Source organism: Ranitomeya variabilis, chromosome 5 (genome assembly GCF_051348905.1).
Source record: "Ranitomeya variabilis isolate aRanVar5 chromosome 5, aRanVar5.hap1, whole genome shotgun sequence".
In the NCBI taxonomy this organism is placed as follows: Eukaryota; Metazoa; Chordata; class Amphibia; order Anura; family Dendrobatidae; genus Ranitomeya; species Ranitomeya variabilis.
The window spans coordinates 19,481,027-19,495,942 of NC_135236.1; the positions used below are offsets into that span (position 1 = coordinate 19,481,027).

At 45.3% G+C, this 14,916-nt stretch overlaps 1 protein-coding gene across 1 annotated transcript in view; it reads right to left on the bottom strand.

Annotated features, from left to right (window-relative positions):
• Nucleotides 1-646: 646 nt before the first annotated feature.
• The window catches only part of LOC143774679 (olfactory receptor 5B21-like), a 37,598-nt gene continuing 23,328 nt past the window's right edge, over nt 647-14,916 (bottom strand). Inside the window, exon 3 of the mRNA XM_077262430.1 lies at nt 647-1,170. Within this exon, the coding sequence (XP_077118545.1) occupies nt 647-1,170 (524 nt within the window). The remainder of the gene's footprint in view (nt 1,171-14,916) is intronic.

Here is a 14,916-nt window from a genome sequence, read left to right on the forward strand (position 1 = left end):
CAAAATGAGGGATAAAGTGGCGGTAGTAGCCCGCAAAATGTAGGAAATTTTTGATTTCTTTCACGGTTCTTGGGGTATCTCTTTTGCTCACAGCTGAGATATTTTCAGGATCAGGCTGGATACATTCGGCACTTACAACATGACCCAGGTATTTGACCTTTGGCTTGAGCAGATGGCACTTTGATGGTTTTAGTTTCAGGCCATGTTCAATGAGTACCTGGAATACCTCTGCATGGTGGCATAAGTGCTCTTGATAAGTGTGAGAATACATGTTCACATCATTGAGATATAACAAAATGGTTTTTAAGTTGAGGTGCCCAAGACATTTCTCCATGAGTCGCTGAAATGTAGCTGGGGCAGGGCATAACCCAAGCGGCATACCGTCGAGCTCATAGAGTCCCATCGAGGAGTTAAAGGCTGTCTTCTCTATCTTCAGGAGCCATGGGTACCTGCCAATAGCCGCTGGTCGAGTCAAGAGTAGAGAAATATGCAGCTATGTCAAGAGCCGTGATGGTCTGGATTCTTCAATACGGGGAAGAGGATAGGAGTCTTTGTGCATAACATTGTCCAGCTTTCTGTAGTCGACACAAAACCTGATGTTACCATCCTTCTTCTTCACCAGGACAATAGGTGAAGCCCACGGACTTTAACTTTCTCGAATGACTTTAGAATCTTTCATATCTTTTAACAATGTCTTTACTTGCTGATAGTTAGCAGCAGACACTGGATGGCATCTTTCCTTGTTAGGAGGATAATCACGCGTTTTAATCTTGTATTGTACCAGGGAAATCCTGCCAAAGTCAAGTGGGTGCTTGCTGAAAGTTTGGCTGTGTCGTTTAGCAACTTTGGTGACACCATGGATGTGTTCGATGGGATTGTTAGCATCTCCGACATTAAGTTCATTCCTCCAAAAGTTAGTGGGTGTATTAGAGCCTTTGGGGGCAGCTTTCATCGACTTTTGATGAGCCAGTGTCTCATCATCTAGAATGTCTTTGGGATCAAGTCTGTACAGTTGAGCAACTGAATTAAACTTGCATAGATTGATGGGTGCATCACTCAGGTTGATTAGCCGTACAGGAATTCTACTGTTTGAGACAGTGACAATACTTCTGGCAGCTTTTACCAGGGCCTGTCCTTCGATTGGGATGGAGTCGAGAAACGCTTCATAGTCTTCATTGTTAATTCATAGTCGGAATAGACACCAGACTAAAGTCTCACCGTTGTCAAAAAGGGCAACTTGTGGTGCTTCGGTGATGTGCGCATGGCAGATCTCACCTTTACGGTTGGCAAACTTCTGTAGGGCTCAGATCACTTTGATAGTCCATTGAACAGCTTTCCTACAAGGGGAAGAAGCAGAGTGAAGTATGCAAGGAAGCGAGCATTTCCAGAAACACATGATGCATAATATTCATGCCTAGCACTACTGCTGTTGTATCTCCCTCAGCCTCAGTTACAATTACACCTTGAACAGCTGACATGTGCCTGCAATAGTGGTGGGTGGAATCGCGATCCACTCCCTGCTATTAACTAGTTAAATGCCGCTGTCAAACGCTGACAGTGGCATTTAACAAGCCACGTAATCGGTGGTCATCGGTGCATTTTCATAACAACCAGAGGTCTCCTGAAGACATCTATGGTTGCTGATGCCAGATTGCTATGAGCCCCACCCTGTGGACGGCGCTCATAGCAATGCAGTAATTTTGCTACATAGGAGTGATCTGAGCATCGCTGCCATGTAGCAGAGCCGATTAGGCTATGCCAGCTTCTAGCTTCCCATGGAGGCTATTGAAGCATGGCAAAAGTAAAAAAAAGTTTTAAAAAATATGAAAAAAGTAAAAAAAATATAAAAGTTTAATTCACCCATCTTTCGCCCCGTTCAAAATAAAACATAAACAAAAATCAAACCTTCACAGACTTGGTATCACCACATTCAGAATCGCCCAATATATCAATAAAAAAAGTATTAACCTGATCGCTAAATGGCGCAGCAAGAAAAAGTTAAAAGCAATAGAATTACGCTTTTTGGTCGCCGCAAAATTGCATTAAAATGCAATAACGGGCGATCAAAAGAACATATCTGCAGTGATGTGGTATCATTAAAAACATCAGCTCGGCAAGCAAAAAATAAGCCCGCACCCGACCCAAGATCCCGAAAAATGGAGACGCTACGGGTCTTGGAATTTTCCCACTTTTTTTTTTTTTAAGCAAAGTTTAGAATTTTTTTCACCACTTGGATAAAAAATAACCTAGACATGTTTGGTGTCTATGAACTCAAAATGACCTTGAAAATCATAATGGCAGGTCAGTTTTAGCATTTAGTGAACCCAGAAAAGCCAGAAAAAAAAATGTGGGATTGCAGTTTTTTTGCAATTTCACCACACTTGGAATATTTTTCCCATTTTCTAGTTCACGACATGGTAAAACCAAAACTATTCAAAAGTACAAATCGTCCCGCAGAAAACAAGCCCTCAAATGGCCATATTGATTTAAAAATAAAATAGTTATGGCTCTAGGAAGAAGGGGAGCAAAAAACGAAAGCAAGAAAAAGGGCTGCGGTGTGAAGGGGTACAATCTTTTTTTAAGTATATTTAATAAACTGTTAGCTTTTATGAGACCTTTGTGTGCACTCATTTTCAGATGTTGGTTGGTAGAGTCCAATATACAGTTACATTTTTCAGATCACCAAACAAAATTAAATATTTGACAAAGATTATAGTAAATTTTATTTCTATAGCACCAAGATAATTCACAGCACTTTACATTTTAATGGGGACTTGTGTTAGGTGTCGAGTTCCAGCCGCTGCACAGGGGGAATCTTGAACCATGTCCTTTGCGGTCTCCAATTCTTCCCCGGCCACAGTGGAGTCTGCTCAGCAGAGGCGTCGGTCCCAGCGACTGACTTAAGCTGATACTGTGCATCTGGTTGGAGCTGCCATCCCAAGTTCAGTCTTTGTAACCAGCATTGATCAGTGGCGATAAGAGGTTCCAGGGACTAAGTCCTGCTTTTCATCTACTGAGCATGCCCATGGGACGATCTCTCATTGGAGGTTAGAGGTCACTTGCTCAAGTCCTGCAGCAGCTCTGATTGGACCACCAGGAAGGTCCCTGAAGGCTACAGCTATAAAATGTTCTAATGGTCACTTGCTCGTCCATGCGCTATTACAAACTGACTAGGTGTGTGAGTGCTGTGTGTTTGAGACTGGTGGAAGCTCCTTAATGATCCCCATCCCTTTGGTTGTTGTTTGGGAATTAGGGTGAGGGGAACAAACTGTCAGCGCCATATCTATGCTGCACAGCCGCATTTTTACCACTGGTCAGTGTAGGGTGGGAACTCCTGCTTGGACTCAGCATCTGACTCAAGGTATCCTCAGGTGCAGGCTCAAAAGCCACCGAGGATCAGAGCAAGATCAATCACAAGCGTAGTGGGAGTGAATCATAGGGATCCCACTAGGGTCTACCAGCTGCACCCTGCGACTGCTAACAGAGCACAGTGTTCCTTTTGCGACTCTGTGAAGCAACAGGAATCGCTTCCATTCACACTGGGAGAAGTCTAACCCACTTGTGAGCAAGCGTTCATCTGCCATCTTGTTCTGCCATTACTTAGCAGCAGGTTCCATCACTACACGGTGGACCCCAGGCTGTGAACGTACCTCATATCTCCCTTTATATTATTCGGTGCATTCCGCCAGCCCTATCAACTTGTACAGACAATAGACATTACAGCAAAACAATAAACACATAGATCAAAACAGATACCAAGAGGAATGAGGGCCCTGCTCACAAGCTTATAATCTATGAAGAACAGAGGAGACACAAAAGGTGGATGGTAACAATTGCTTTCATTGTTTGGACCAGCCATAATGTAAGGGTACCGTCTCACAGTGGCACTTTTGTCGCTACGACGGTACGATCTGTGACGTTCCAGCGATATCCATACGATATCGCTGTGTCTGACACGCAGCAGCGATCAGGGACCCTGCTGAGAATCGTACGTCGTAGCAGATCGTTTGGAACTTTCTTTCGTCGCTGGATCTCCCGCTGTCATCGCTGGATCGTTGTGTGTGACAGCGATCCAGCGATGCGTTCGCTTGTAACCAGGGTAAACATCGGGTTACTAAGCGCAGGGCCACGCTTTGTAACCCGATGTTTAGCGTGGTTACCAGCGTAAAAGTAAAGAAAAAAAAAACGTACATACTCACATTTCGGTGTCCTTCAGGTCCCTCGCCGTCTGCTTCCCGCTCTGACTGTCTGCCAGCTGGAGCAGAGCACAGCGGTGACGTCACCGCTGCACCGCTGTGATCTGCTTTCACTTTACGGCGGCACTCAGTCAGAGCGGGAAGCAGACGGCGAGGGACCTGAAGGACACCGGAATGTGAGTATGTACGGTTTGTTTGTTTTTACTTTTACGCTGGTAACCACGGTAAACATCAGGTTACTAAGCGCGGCCCTGCGCTTAGTAACCCGATGTTTACCCTGGTTACCCGGGACCTCGGGATCGTTGGTCGCTGGAGAGCGGTCTGTGTGACAGCTCCCCAGCGACCACAAAACGACTTTCCAACGATCACGGCCAGGTCGTATCGCTGGTCGTGATCGTTGGAAAGTTGCAGAGTGTGACGGTACCCTAAGGATCGGGTGTTCATGTAAAGCTGCATGAACCAGTTGTCAGCCTAAGTATGTAACAATACAGACACAGAGTGCTATTAACTGCATAAAGCATGTGAGAACATGATGTGAGGAACCTGGTTATGGTAAAAATTTTGAATGGGCAACACAGGGATAGTTAGGTTAATGTGTTGAGATGGTGGGCCAGTCTGAATTAGTATATTTTTAAGGCATGCTTAAAACTGTATGGATTAATCGAATGCACCTGGGTAGTGCATTCCAAAGAATTGGAGTAGAACGTGAAAAGACTTGGAGATGGGAGTGAGAGGTTCTAATTATGGAGGATGCTAACCTCAGGTAATTAGCTGAACGGAGGGCACAGGTAGGGTGGTAGACTGAGACCAGGGAGGAGATGTAGGGTGGTGCCTTGCCATGGAGTGCTTTGTGGGTGAGGGTAATAAGTTTGTTCTGGATTCTGGAGTGGATGGGTAGCCAGTAGTGTTGAGCATTCCGATACCGCAAGTATCGGGTATCGGCCGATATTTGCTGTATCGGAATTCCGATACCGAGATCCGATACTTTTGTGGTATCGGGTATCGGTATCGAAACAACATTAATGTGTAAAATAAAGAATTAAAATAAAAAATATTGCTATACTCACCTCTCCGACGCAGCCTGGACCTCACCGAGGGAACCGGCAGCGTTGTTTGCTTAAAATGCGCACTTTTCCTTCCTTCCGTGACGTCACGGTTTCTGATTGGTCGCGTGCCGCCCATGTGGCCGCGACGCAACCAATCACAGCAAGCCGTGACGTTATTTTTCAGGTCCTTCTAGGCATTCAGTATTTTAAAATTACGTTCCGGCTTTGTGATTGGTCGCGTCGCGGTCACATGGGCGACACGACCAATCACAAGCCGTGACGTCACGGGAGGCTGGACACGCGCGCATTTTAAAATGCGCGCGTCTCCTGCCTCCCGTGACGTCACGGCTTGTGATTGGTCGTGTCGCCCATGTGACCGCGACGCGACCAATCACAAAGCCGGAACGTAATTTTAAAATACTGAATGCCTAGAAGGACCTGAAAATTACGTCACGGCTTGCTGTGATTGGTCGCGTCGCGGCCACATGGACGGCACGCGACCAATCAGAAGCCGTGACGTCACGGAAGGAAGGAAAAGCGCGCATTTTAAGCAAACAACGCTGCCGATCCCCTCGGTGAGGTCCAGGCTGCGTCTGAGAGGGAGGTGAGTATAGCAATATTTTTTATTTTAATTCTTTATTTTACACATTAATATGGATCCCAGGGCCTGAAGGAGAGTTTCCTCTCCTTCAGACCCTGGGAACCATAAGGGATACCGTCCGATACTTGAGTCCCATTGACTTGTATTGGTATCGGGTATCGGTATCGGATTGGATCCGATACTTTGCCGGTATCGGCCGATACTTTCCGATACCGATACTTTCAAATATCGGACGGTATTGCTCAACACTGGTAGCCAGTAGTGTTAAGCGATACTGTCCGATACTTGAAAGTATCGGTATCGGAAAGTATCGGCCGATACCGGCAAAGTATCAGATCTAATCCGATAAGGATACCCGATACCAATACAAGTCAATGGGAATCAAGTATCGGACGGTATCCCTGATGGTTCCCAGGGTCTGAAGGAGAGGAAACTCTCCTTCAGGCCCTGGGATCCATATGAATGTGTAAAATAAAGAATTAAAATAAAAAATATTGATATACTCACCTCTCCGACGCGCCCTGGACTTTACCGAGGGAACCGGCAGCCTTCTTTGCTTAAAATGCGCGCGTTTACTGCCTTCCGTGACGTCACGGCTTGTGATTGGTCACGTGCCGCCCATGTGACCACGACGCGACCAATCACAACAAGCCGTGACGTAATTTTCAGGTCCTGAATGCTTAGATTAGGCATTCAGGACCTGAAATTACGTCACGGCTTGTTGTGATTGGTCGCGTCGCGGTCACATGGGCGGCACGCGACCAATCACAAGCCGTGACGTAATTTTCAAATCCTGAATGCCTAGAATTAGGCATTCAGGACCTGAAATTATGTCACGGCTTGTTGTGATTGGTCACGTCGCGGTCACATGGGCGGCACGCGACCACTCACAAGCCGTGACGTCACGGAAGGCAGTAAACGCGAGCATTTTAAGCAAAGAAGGCTGCCGGTTCCCTCGGTAAGGTGCAGGCTGCGTCGGAGAGGTGAGTATATCAATATTTTTTATTTTAATTCTTTATTTTACACATTATATCGATCCGAATACTGATTCCCAATACAACAAAAGTATCGGATCTCGGTATCGGAATTCCGATACCGCCAAGTATCGGCCGATACCCGAAACTTGCGGTATCGGAATGCTCAACACTAGTAGCCAGTGTAATGACTAGCAAAAGGTAGAGGCATCGATGTAACGATTGGTGAGGAATATGATCCTAGTCCAGACGAGAATGAATAAGAGAAACAGTAAGAGTTTTTGTAGAGGCGAAAGTAAAAAAGGGTTGAATTCTAGAAATGTTTTTGAGGTGCAGATAAGAAGAGCGAGCCAGTGATCGGATGTGGGGGGTGAATGAAAGCTCAGAATTAAAGGGAACCTGTCACCCCATTTTTTTGAAGATGAGCTAAAAATAGCATTAAATAGGGGCAGAGCTGGGCGTAACAATAGTGTCTTTGTATGCCTTTATTACCCACTTATGCTGCCGAAATACCTTTGTAAAGTCGCCGTTTTCTGCTGGCACTCTCCACTGCCCAGGAGATGAAAAACAGTGCAATCTGTGCTATTCAGCCATTTGCCGGTGGGCGCGGCCATCTTTCCTGTGGCCGCGCGTGCGCAGATGGAGCGCTCTGCTGCCCGGGGCTTCAGGAAAATGGCCGCCGCGATCTCCATCTGCGCACGTGCGGAATCCCGCGGCCATTTTCCTGAAGCCCCGGGCAGCAGAGCGCTCCATCTACCCACCGGTAAACGGCTGAATAGCGCAGATCGCGCTGTTTTTCATCTCCTGGGCAGTGGATATTCTCTTTGGACATGGGCACACCACTACGCCACCAAAGTAATGATGAGCAGGATTCTGGGGGAGAAACAGCACTGTCACCACGCCCATAGGACCAGACCAGCGTGAGTGACAGCAGAAAACGGCGACTTTACAAAGGTATTTCGGCAGCATAGGTAGGTAATAAAGGCACACAAAGATACTAATGTAACGCCCAGCTCTGCCCCTATTTAACGCTATTTTTAGCTCATCCTCAAAAAACGGGGTGACAGGTTCCCTTTAAGTATACCCCAAGACAGCGTGCATGTTGCTGGGGATTAATGGTGGAACCACACACGGAGATGGCAATGTTGGGCATAGGTATATTATTAGAGGGAGGAAACACAAGGAGTTCTGTTTTTGACAGGTTCAAATTCAGATAGAGTGAGGACATGATTTTAGAGACAGCGGAACGACAATTACTGGTGTTTTCTAAAAAGGCAGGCATGATAGCAAGAGAAGTATATAATTGGGGCTGTATACAAAGAGAAGAGTAGGGGGCCTGGAACCCCAAGATTAAGGGGAAGATGAGAGGAGGAGAAGCCAGCAAAATATACAGTGAAGGAGCGGTCAGAGAGATAGAAGGAGAACCAGGAGAGAACGGTGTCCTTGAGGCCGATGGAACGGAGCATAGTGAGGAGGAAGGAGCTGATGATCCAGTGTTGAATGCTGCAGAAAGATCCAAGAGAATTATAAGGGAGCAGTGACCATTAGATTTAGCTGTTAGTAGATATACTAGAGAGTTTAGTAGGAGCAGTTTTGGTAGAGTGTAAAGAGTGGAAACCAGATTATAGGGGTAGTGAAGAGAGTTATCTTAGAGATAGCAGATAAGATGGGAGTGGACCAGGCATTCCAGGAGTTTAGAGATGAAGGGGAGATTAGGGACAGGTCTATAGTTAGTGGCACAGTTTTGGTTGAGGGGTGATTTTTTAAGTAATGGATGTATGATAGCATGCTTAAATGAGGAAGGAAAGATATCAGAAGAGAGAGAGAGGTTGAATATGTTTGTTAGATTAGTGGTGACAGCAGAGGAAAGGCACTAGAGGAGATGTGCCGGAATGGGGTCACTGGTGCAAGTAGTCGGGCGAGAAGATGCAAGATAACACAAGTAAACAAAAAATGCACTTTTTAAATAAAGGTCTTTATTATTAAAGGAAAACAAAATCCAAACTTACAGGGCCCTGAGTGAAAAAATGACTGCCACACCCTTAAAACATAAATTATCTGGTTTATCACATCATTGGGATGTGGAGTTCAAATTCGCTAGCCACACCCAGGCCTCATTACTGCCACACCTGTTCTCAATCAAGATATCACTTAAATAGGACCTAACTAACAAAGTGAAGTAGAACAAAAGATGCTCAAAAGCTACACATGATGTTGCGATCAAAAGAAATTCTGTAACAAATCAGAAGCAAAGCAATTGTGATCTACAAGTCTGGAAAAGGTTATAAAGCCATTTCTAAATTTTTGGGACTTCGGCAGACTACAGTGAGAGCCATTATCCACAAATAGTGAAGACATGAAACAGTGGTAAACGTTCCCAGGAATGGCCAGCAGAACAAAATTAACCCAGAAGCACAGCAACAACTGATCCAAGAGGTCACAAAAGACCCCTGAACAACGTCCAAAGAACTGCAGGCCTCCCTTGCCTCAGTTAAAGTCAATGTTCTTGACTCCACCATAAGAAAGAGACTAGGCAATAATGGCCTGCATGGCAGCGTTCTAAGGCAAAAACCACTGCTGAGCAGTAAGAGCAAAGCCTTGTCTCAGTTTTGCAAGAAAACATCTTGATGTTCTCCAAGACTTTTGGGAGAATACACTGTGGACTGATAAGACAAAAGTTGAACTTTTTTGAAAGGTAACTGTTCTATTACATGTGGCGTAGAAGTAACACATAATTTCAGAAAAGGAACATCATACGAACAGTAAAATATAATAGTACAGTGATGGTCTGGGGCTGTTTTGCTGCATCAGTACCTGGAGAACCAGTTATTAGGTTCAGTGGGCAACCACTTTTTCACACAGAGCCCTGTAGGCTTGGATTTATTTTTCTCTTTATAATAAAGATTCTTAATTTAAAAAGTGATTTTTACTTGTATTATATTTGTCTAACATTTAAGTGTGACAAACATGCAAAAGAAAAGAAAATCAGAAAGGGGCAAACACTTTTTCACACAACTGAATACTGTACATATCCCTCACAACTATAAAGCTTTCCACAGTTCTGTACCACCCTACATCTCCTCACTCAAATCTATCACCCTACAAATGCCCTAAGTCATCAATAATCTAAACTTCAAACTACTGTCTCCAAGATTTCTAGTGAGCTTCTACACTTTTCTGGATTGCACAACCTAGTACAATTGGATTAATTGGTGACAAAGCCAATTTGATACTTAACCCCTTAACCCCCAAGGGTGGTTTGCATGTTAATGACTGGGCCAATTTTTACAATTCTGACCACTGTCCCTTTATGAGATTATAGCTCTGGAACGCTTGCATGGATCCTGATGATTCTGACATAGTTTTCTCATGATATGTTGTAATTCATGTTAGTGGAAAAATTTCCTCGATATTACTTGCATTTATTTGTGAAAAAAATGGAAATCTGGCGAAAATGTTGAAAATTTCAAAATTTTCTAAATTTGAACTTTCATGCCCTTAAATCACAGAGATATGTCACACAAAATACTTAAAGGGAACCTATCACCTGAATTTGGCGGGACCAGTTTTGGGTCATATGGGCGGGGTTTTCGGGTGTTTGATTCACCCTTTCCTTACCCGCTGGCTGCATGCTGGCTGCAATATTGGATTGAAGTTCATTCTCTGTCCTCCGGAGTACACGCCAGCGCAAGGTAATATTGCCTTGCGCTGGCGTGTACTATGGAGGACAGAGAATGAACTTCAATCCAATATTGCAGCCAGCATGCAGCCAGCGGGTAAGGAATGGGTGAATCAAACACCCGAAAACCCCGCCCATATGACCCAAAACTGGTCCCGCCAAATTCAGGTGATAGGTTCCCTTTAATAAGTAACATTTCCACATGTCTACTTTACATCAGCACAATTTTGGAAACAACATTTTTGTTTGTTAGGAAGTTATAAGGAACCAGCGATTTCTCATTTTTACAACACCATTTTTTTTAGGGAACACATCACATTTAAATTCACTTTGAGGGGTCTATATGATAGAAAATACCCAAAAGTGACAACATTCTAAAAAGTTCACCCCTCAAGGTGCTCAAAACCACATTCAAGAAGTTTATTAACCATTCAGGTGCTTCACAGGAATTTTTGGAATGTTTAAAAAAAATATAACATTTAACTTTTTTTCACAAAAAATTATTTCAGATCCAATTTGTTTTATTTTATCAAGGGTAACAGGAACTTATTTAGATTAGTGGTGAGCACTTTGATCCCCAAAGTGCTTCACAGGAGTTTATCTTATTCACCCCCATTTTTTTTTTTCCCAAGGGTAACAGGAGACACTAGACCCCAAAAGTTGTTCAATTTGTCCTGAGTATGCTGATACCCCACATGTGGGGGTAACCACTGTTTGGGCGCATGGCAGAGCTCAGAAGGAAAGGAGCGCCATTTGAATTTCAATGCAAAATTAACTTGAATTGAGATTGGATGCCATGTCACGTTTGGAGAGCCCCTGATGTGCCTAAACAGTGGAAACCACCCACAAGTGACCCTATTTTGGAAAGTAAACTCCATAAGGAACTTATCTAGTAGTACAGTGAGCACTTTGAACCCCCAAGTGCTTCACATAAATTTATAATGTATAGCCGTAAAAATAAAAAATCATATTTTTTCACAAAAATGATATTATTGCCTACAAATTTTTATTATCCCAAGGGTAACAGGAGAAATTGGACCCCAAAAGGTACGCTGATACCCAATATTTGAGGGTGAACCACTCTTTGTGCTCAGAAAAGAAGGAGCACTGTTTTACTTTTTCAACACAGAATTGGCTGGAATTGAGATTGGATGCCATGTCGTGTTTGGAGAGACCATGATGTGCCAAAACAGTGGAAATCCCCCAATTCTAACTACAACCCTAACCTGAACACACCCCTAACCCTAATCCCAACCCTAGCCATAATAACATCCCTAACCCAAACATGCCACTGATCCTAATTCCAACCCTAACCACACCCCTAACCCCAACACACCCCTAATTCCAACACACCCCTAACCCCTATCTGAACCCTAAACATAACCCTAACCATACCCCTAACCCTGACACACCCCTAACACTAATCCCAGCCCTAATACCAACCGTAAACGTAATCCAAACCTTAACCCCATCTCTAGACCCAACCCTAACCCTAACTTTAGCCCCATCCGTAACCCTAACTTTATCCCCAACCCTAACTTTAGCCCTAACCCTAACTTTAGACCCTACCCTAAACCTAAATTTAGCCCTAACCCTAACTTTAGCCCCAACTCTAAACCTAACTTTAGCCCCAACCCTAACTTTAGCCCTAACCCTAATAGGAAAACAGAAATAAAAACATTTTTTATTTTATTATTTTTCCCTTACTAAGGGGGTGATGATGCTTAACTATGCCACCGGAGTGCTGAGATCTTGTTTGATCACAGTGTTCCAGGGGTTAATGTGCCGGGAGCGGTCCGAGACTGCTCCTGGAAAATATTGTCAGGTGTCAGCTGTGATAATAAGCTAATACCCGGCCGTGATCGGCTGCGCTCCACCCTTGAGGGTGGCTATTAGGGTTGGCGGAACGCACTGAATATATTTATTAGGTGAGATAAGTGAGTTCGCAACCCGGGATCCACCGTGCAGGAAAGTACCTGCTGCTAAGCAAGGCAGTGAAGTAAATTAGAATAAATGAACTCTGTTACTTCACAGAGCCCATAGAAAAGAGAACGCTGTGCCTAATTAAGCTCACAGGAGACACAGCTACAGAGTTGAGCCGACAGTGGTCATGCAGTCTGAACCAAACATGCAGCTCCACTTCGGTGGAGCCAGAATTCTAATGCGTATTAGCCAGCCCCGAATTCACACATAAGAAACTCCTCACCGGAGGTGCCAGCATTCTAGGGGCGTATTTCAACTGGGTCCCTAACTGCATAGACACAAAAACTACTCACTGGAGGTGCCAGCATTCTATGAGCTTATTTCAGCCGGGTCCCTGACCACACACACACGACCACACTGGCGCTGAGCTCGTATATATTTGATACTAGCGCATGGCCGTGTGGTCATGAGAACCTTTTATAGCTGCAGCAACTTCAGGACCTTCCGAGAAGGACCAATGGAAGACTTCCACAGAACTTGATCAGGTACATGACCTTCCTGGAGGACCAATGGAAGTTGCTGCAGTACCTGAGCATGTGACCCTTGATCTCCATTGAGAGATCTTACCCTGGGCATGCTCAGTGTGTGCAAAGCAGGACTTAGTCCCAGAAAAGCCTGCTCACCGCAGACCAGTGCAGGGTACAATAGCAGAGCCTGGAGAGGCAGCGGTAACCCTTTGCACAGTACCAGATTCAGTGAGATGCTGGGACCAATGTCTCCGCTGAGCAGGCTCCACTGCGGCTGATGCAGAATGGGAGACCGCAGCAGACTTGGCACATGGTGGGAACTCGACTCCTAACATTACCCCCCCTCCTAGGGCCCCCCTCCTTGAGCCTCGTTATGCTCAAAAGCTGCAATGAGCAGCGGAGCCCGAATGTGCTCCACAGGTTCCCAGGTTCTGTCCTCTGAGCCGTGACCCTTCCAGTCCACCAGATAAAATTTTTTGCCACGTACCACCTTGCACCCCATGATAGCATTCACCTCAAACTCATCCGTGGATGAACCGGATGTCCTGGCAGATGACTCGGAAAACCGGGACAAATAGACGGGCTTTAAGAGAGAGACTTGGAAAGTGTCGGTGATACCAAGGCGCTGAGGAATGGCCAAATGGTAGACCACAGGGTTGCCCTGTTCCAGAACCTTGAATGGGTCAATGTACGGGGCGCAAACTTAGTGGACTCAACTCACAGCGCCAGTGTGTATCAGCAGAAACCCTCATTCTCTCCTTGGAGGCCCGGATTGCATCCTGTGCGCAGTCCCAAATGTCAAATGCCTCCACCGCCAAGTCTGCCACCCAAGAATCGGTGGAAGACACGGGCATGGGCACAGGGACATGCAGATGCTGGCCGTAATTAAGGAGAAAAGGAGTCTGCCCAGTGGAATCGGCTACGGCGTTGTTCAAGCCCAAATTCCACCTATGGCAGCAAAGATGCCCAGTCATCCTGCCTAGCAGAGACAAAATGTCGCAAGTATGTCACCAGAGTCTGGTTGGTCCTCTTTACCAACCCATTTGTCTCGGGATGATATGCAGAGGAGAGATTCAACTCTATGCTGAATAAACGGCAGAGCTCTCTCCAAAACTGAGATGTGAACTGGGGACCCTAGTCTCTGACAATTTTATCAGGCATTCCATGTAATCGGAAAATATGCTTAATGAACAATGCCGCCAAGGCCCATGCAGAAGGAAACCATGGAAGCAGCACCAAGTGCACCATCTTAGAGAAATGATCAGTGACAACCAAAATAATGGTGCAGCTAAGAGACTTGGGTAAGCCCACCACGAAGTCCATCCCGAACATCTCCCAGGGCCTGTCTGCCACCGGCAGGGGGTAAAGCAAGCCAGCAGACTGTTGCTGAGGAGACCGATTCTGGGCGCAGGAAACGCACCCCCGAATATAGTCCCCGATGTCACAGGCCATATTGTTGTGAATTTGCTTTTTGCTCCCTCTAGTGGTTACTAGTTTTTTTACTCTGGTTTTTCTGTCATTCCTTTTATCCGCACCTGGGTCGTTAGTTAGGGGTGTTGCTATATAAGCTCCCTGGACCTTCAGTTCTATGCCTGGCAACGTAGTTATCAGAGCTAGTCTGCTGTGCTCTTGTCTACTGATCCTGGTTCCAGTTATATCAGCTAAGTCTGCCTTTTGCTTTTTGCTATTTGTTTTGGTTTTGTATTTTTGTCCAGCTTGTTCCAAATCTATATCCTGACCTTTGCTGGAAGCTCTAGGGGGCTGGTGTTCTCCCCCCGGACCGTTAGACGGTTCGGGGGTTCTTGAATTTCCAGTGTGGATTTTGATAGGGTTTTTGTTGACCATATAAGTTACCTTTCTTTATTCTGCTATCAGTAAGCGGGCCTCTCTGTGCTAAACCTGGTTCATTTCTGTGTTTGTCATTTCCTCTTACCTCACCGTCATTATTTGTGGGGGGCTTCTATCCAGCT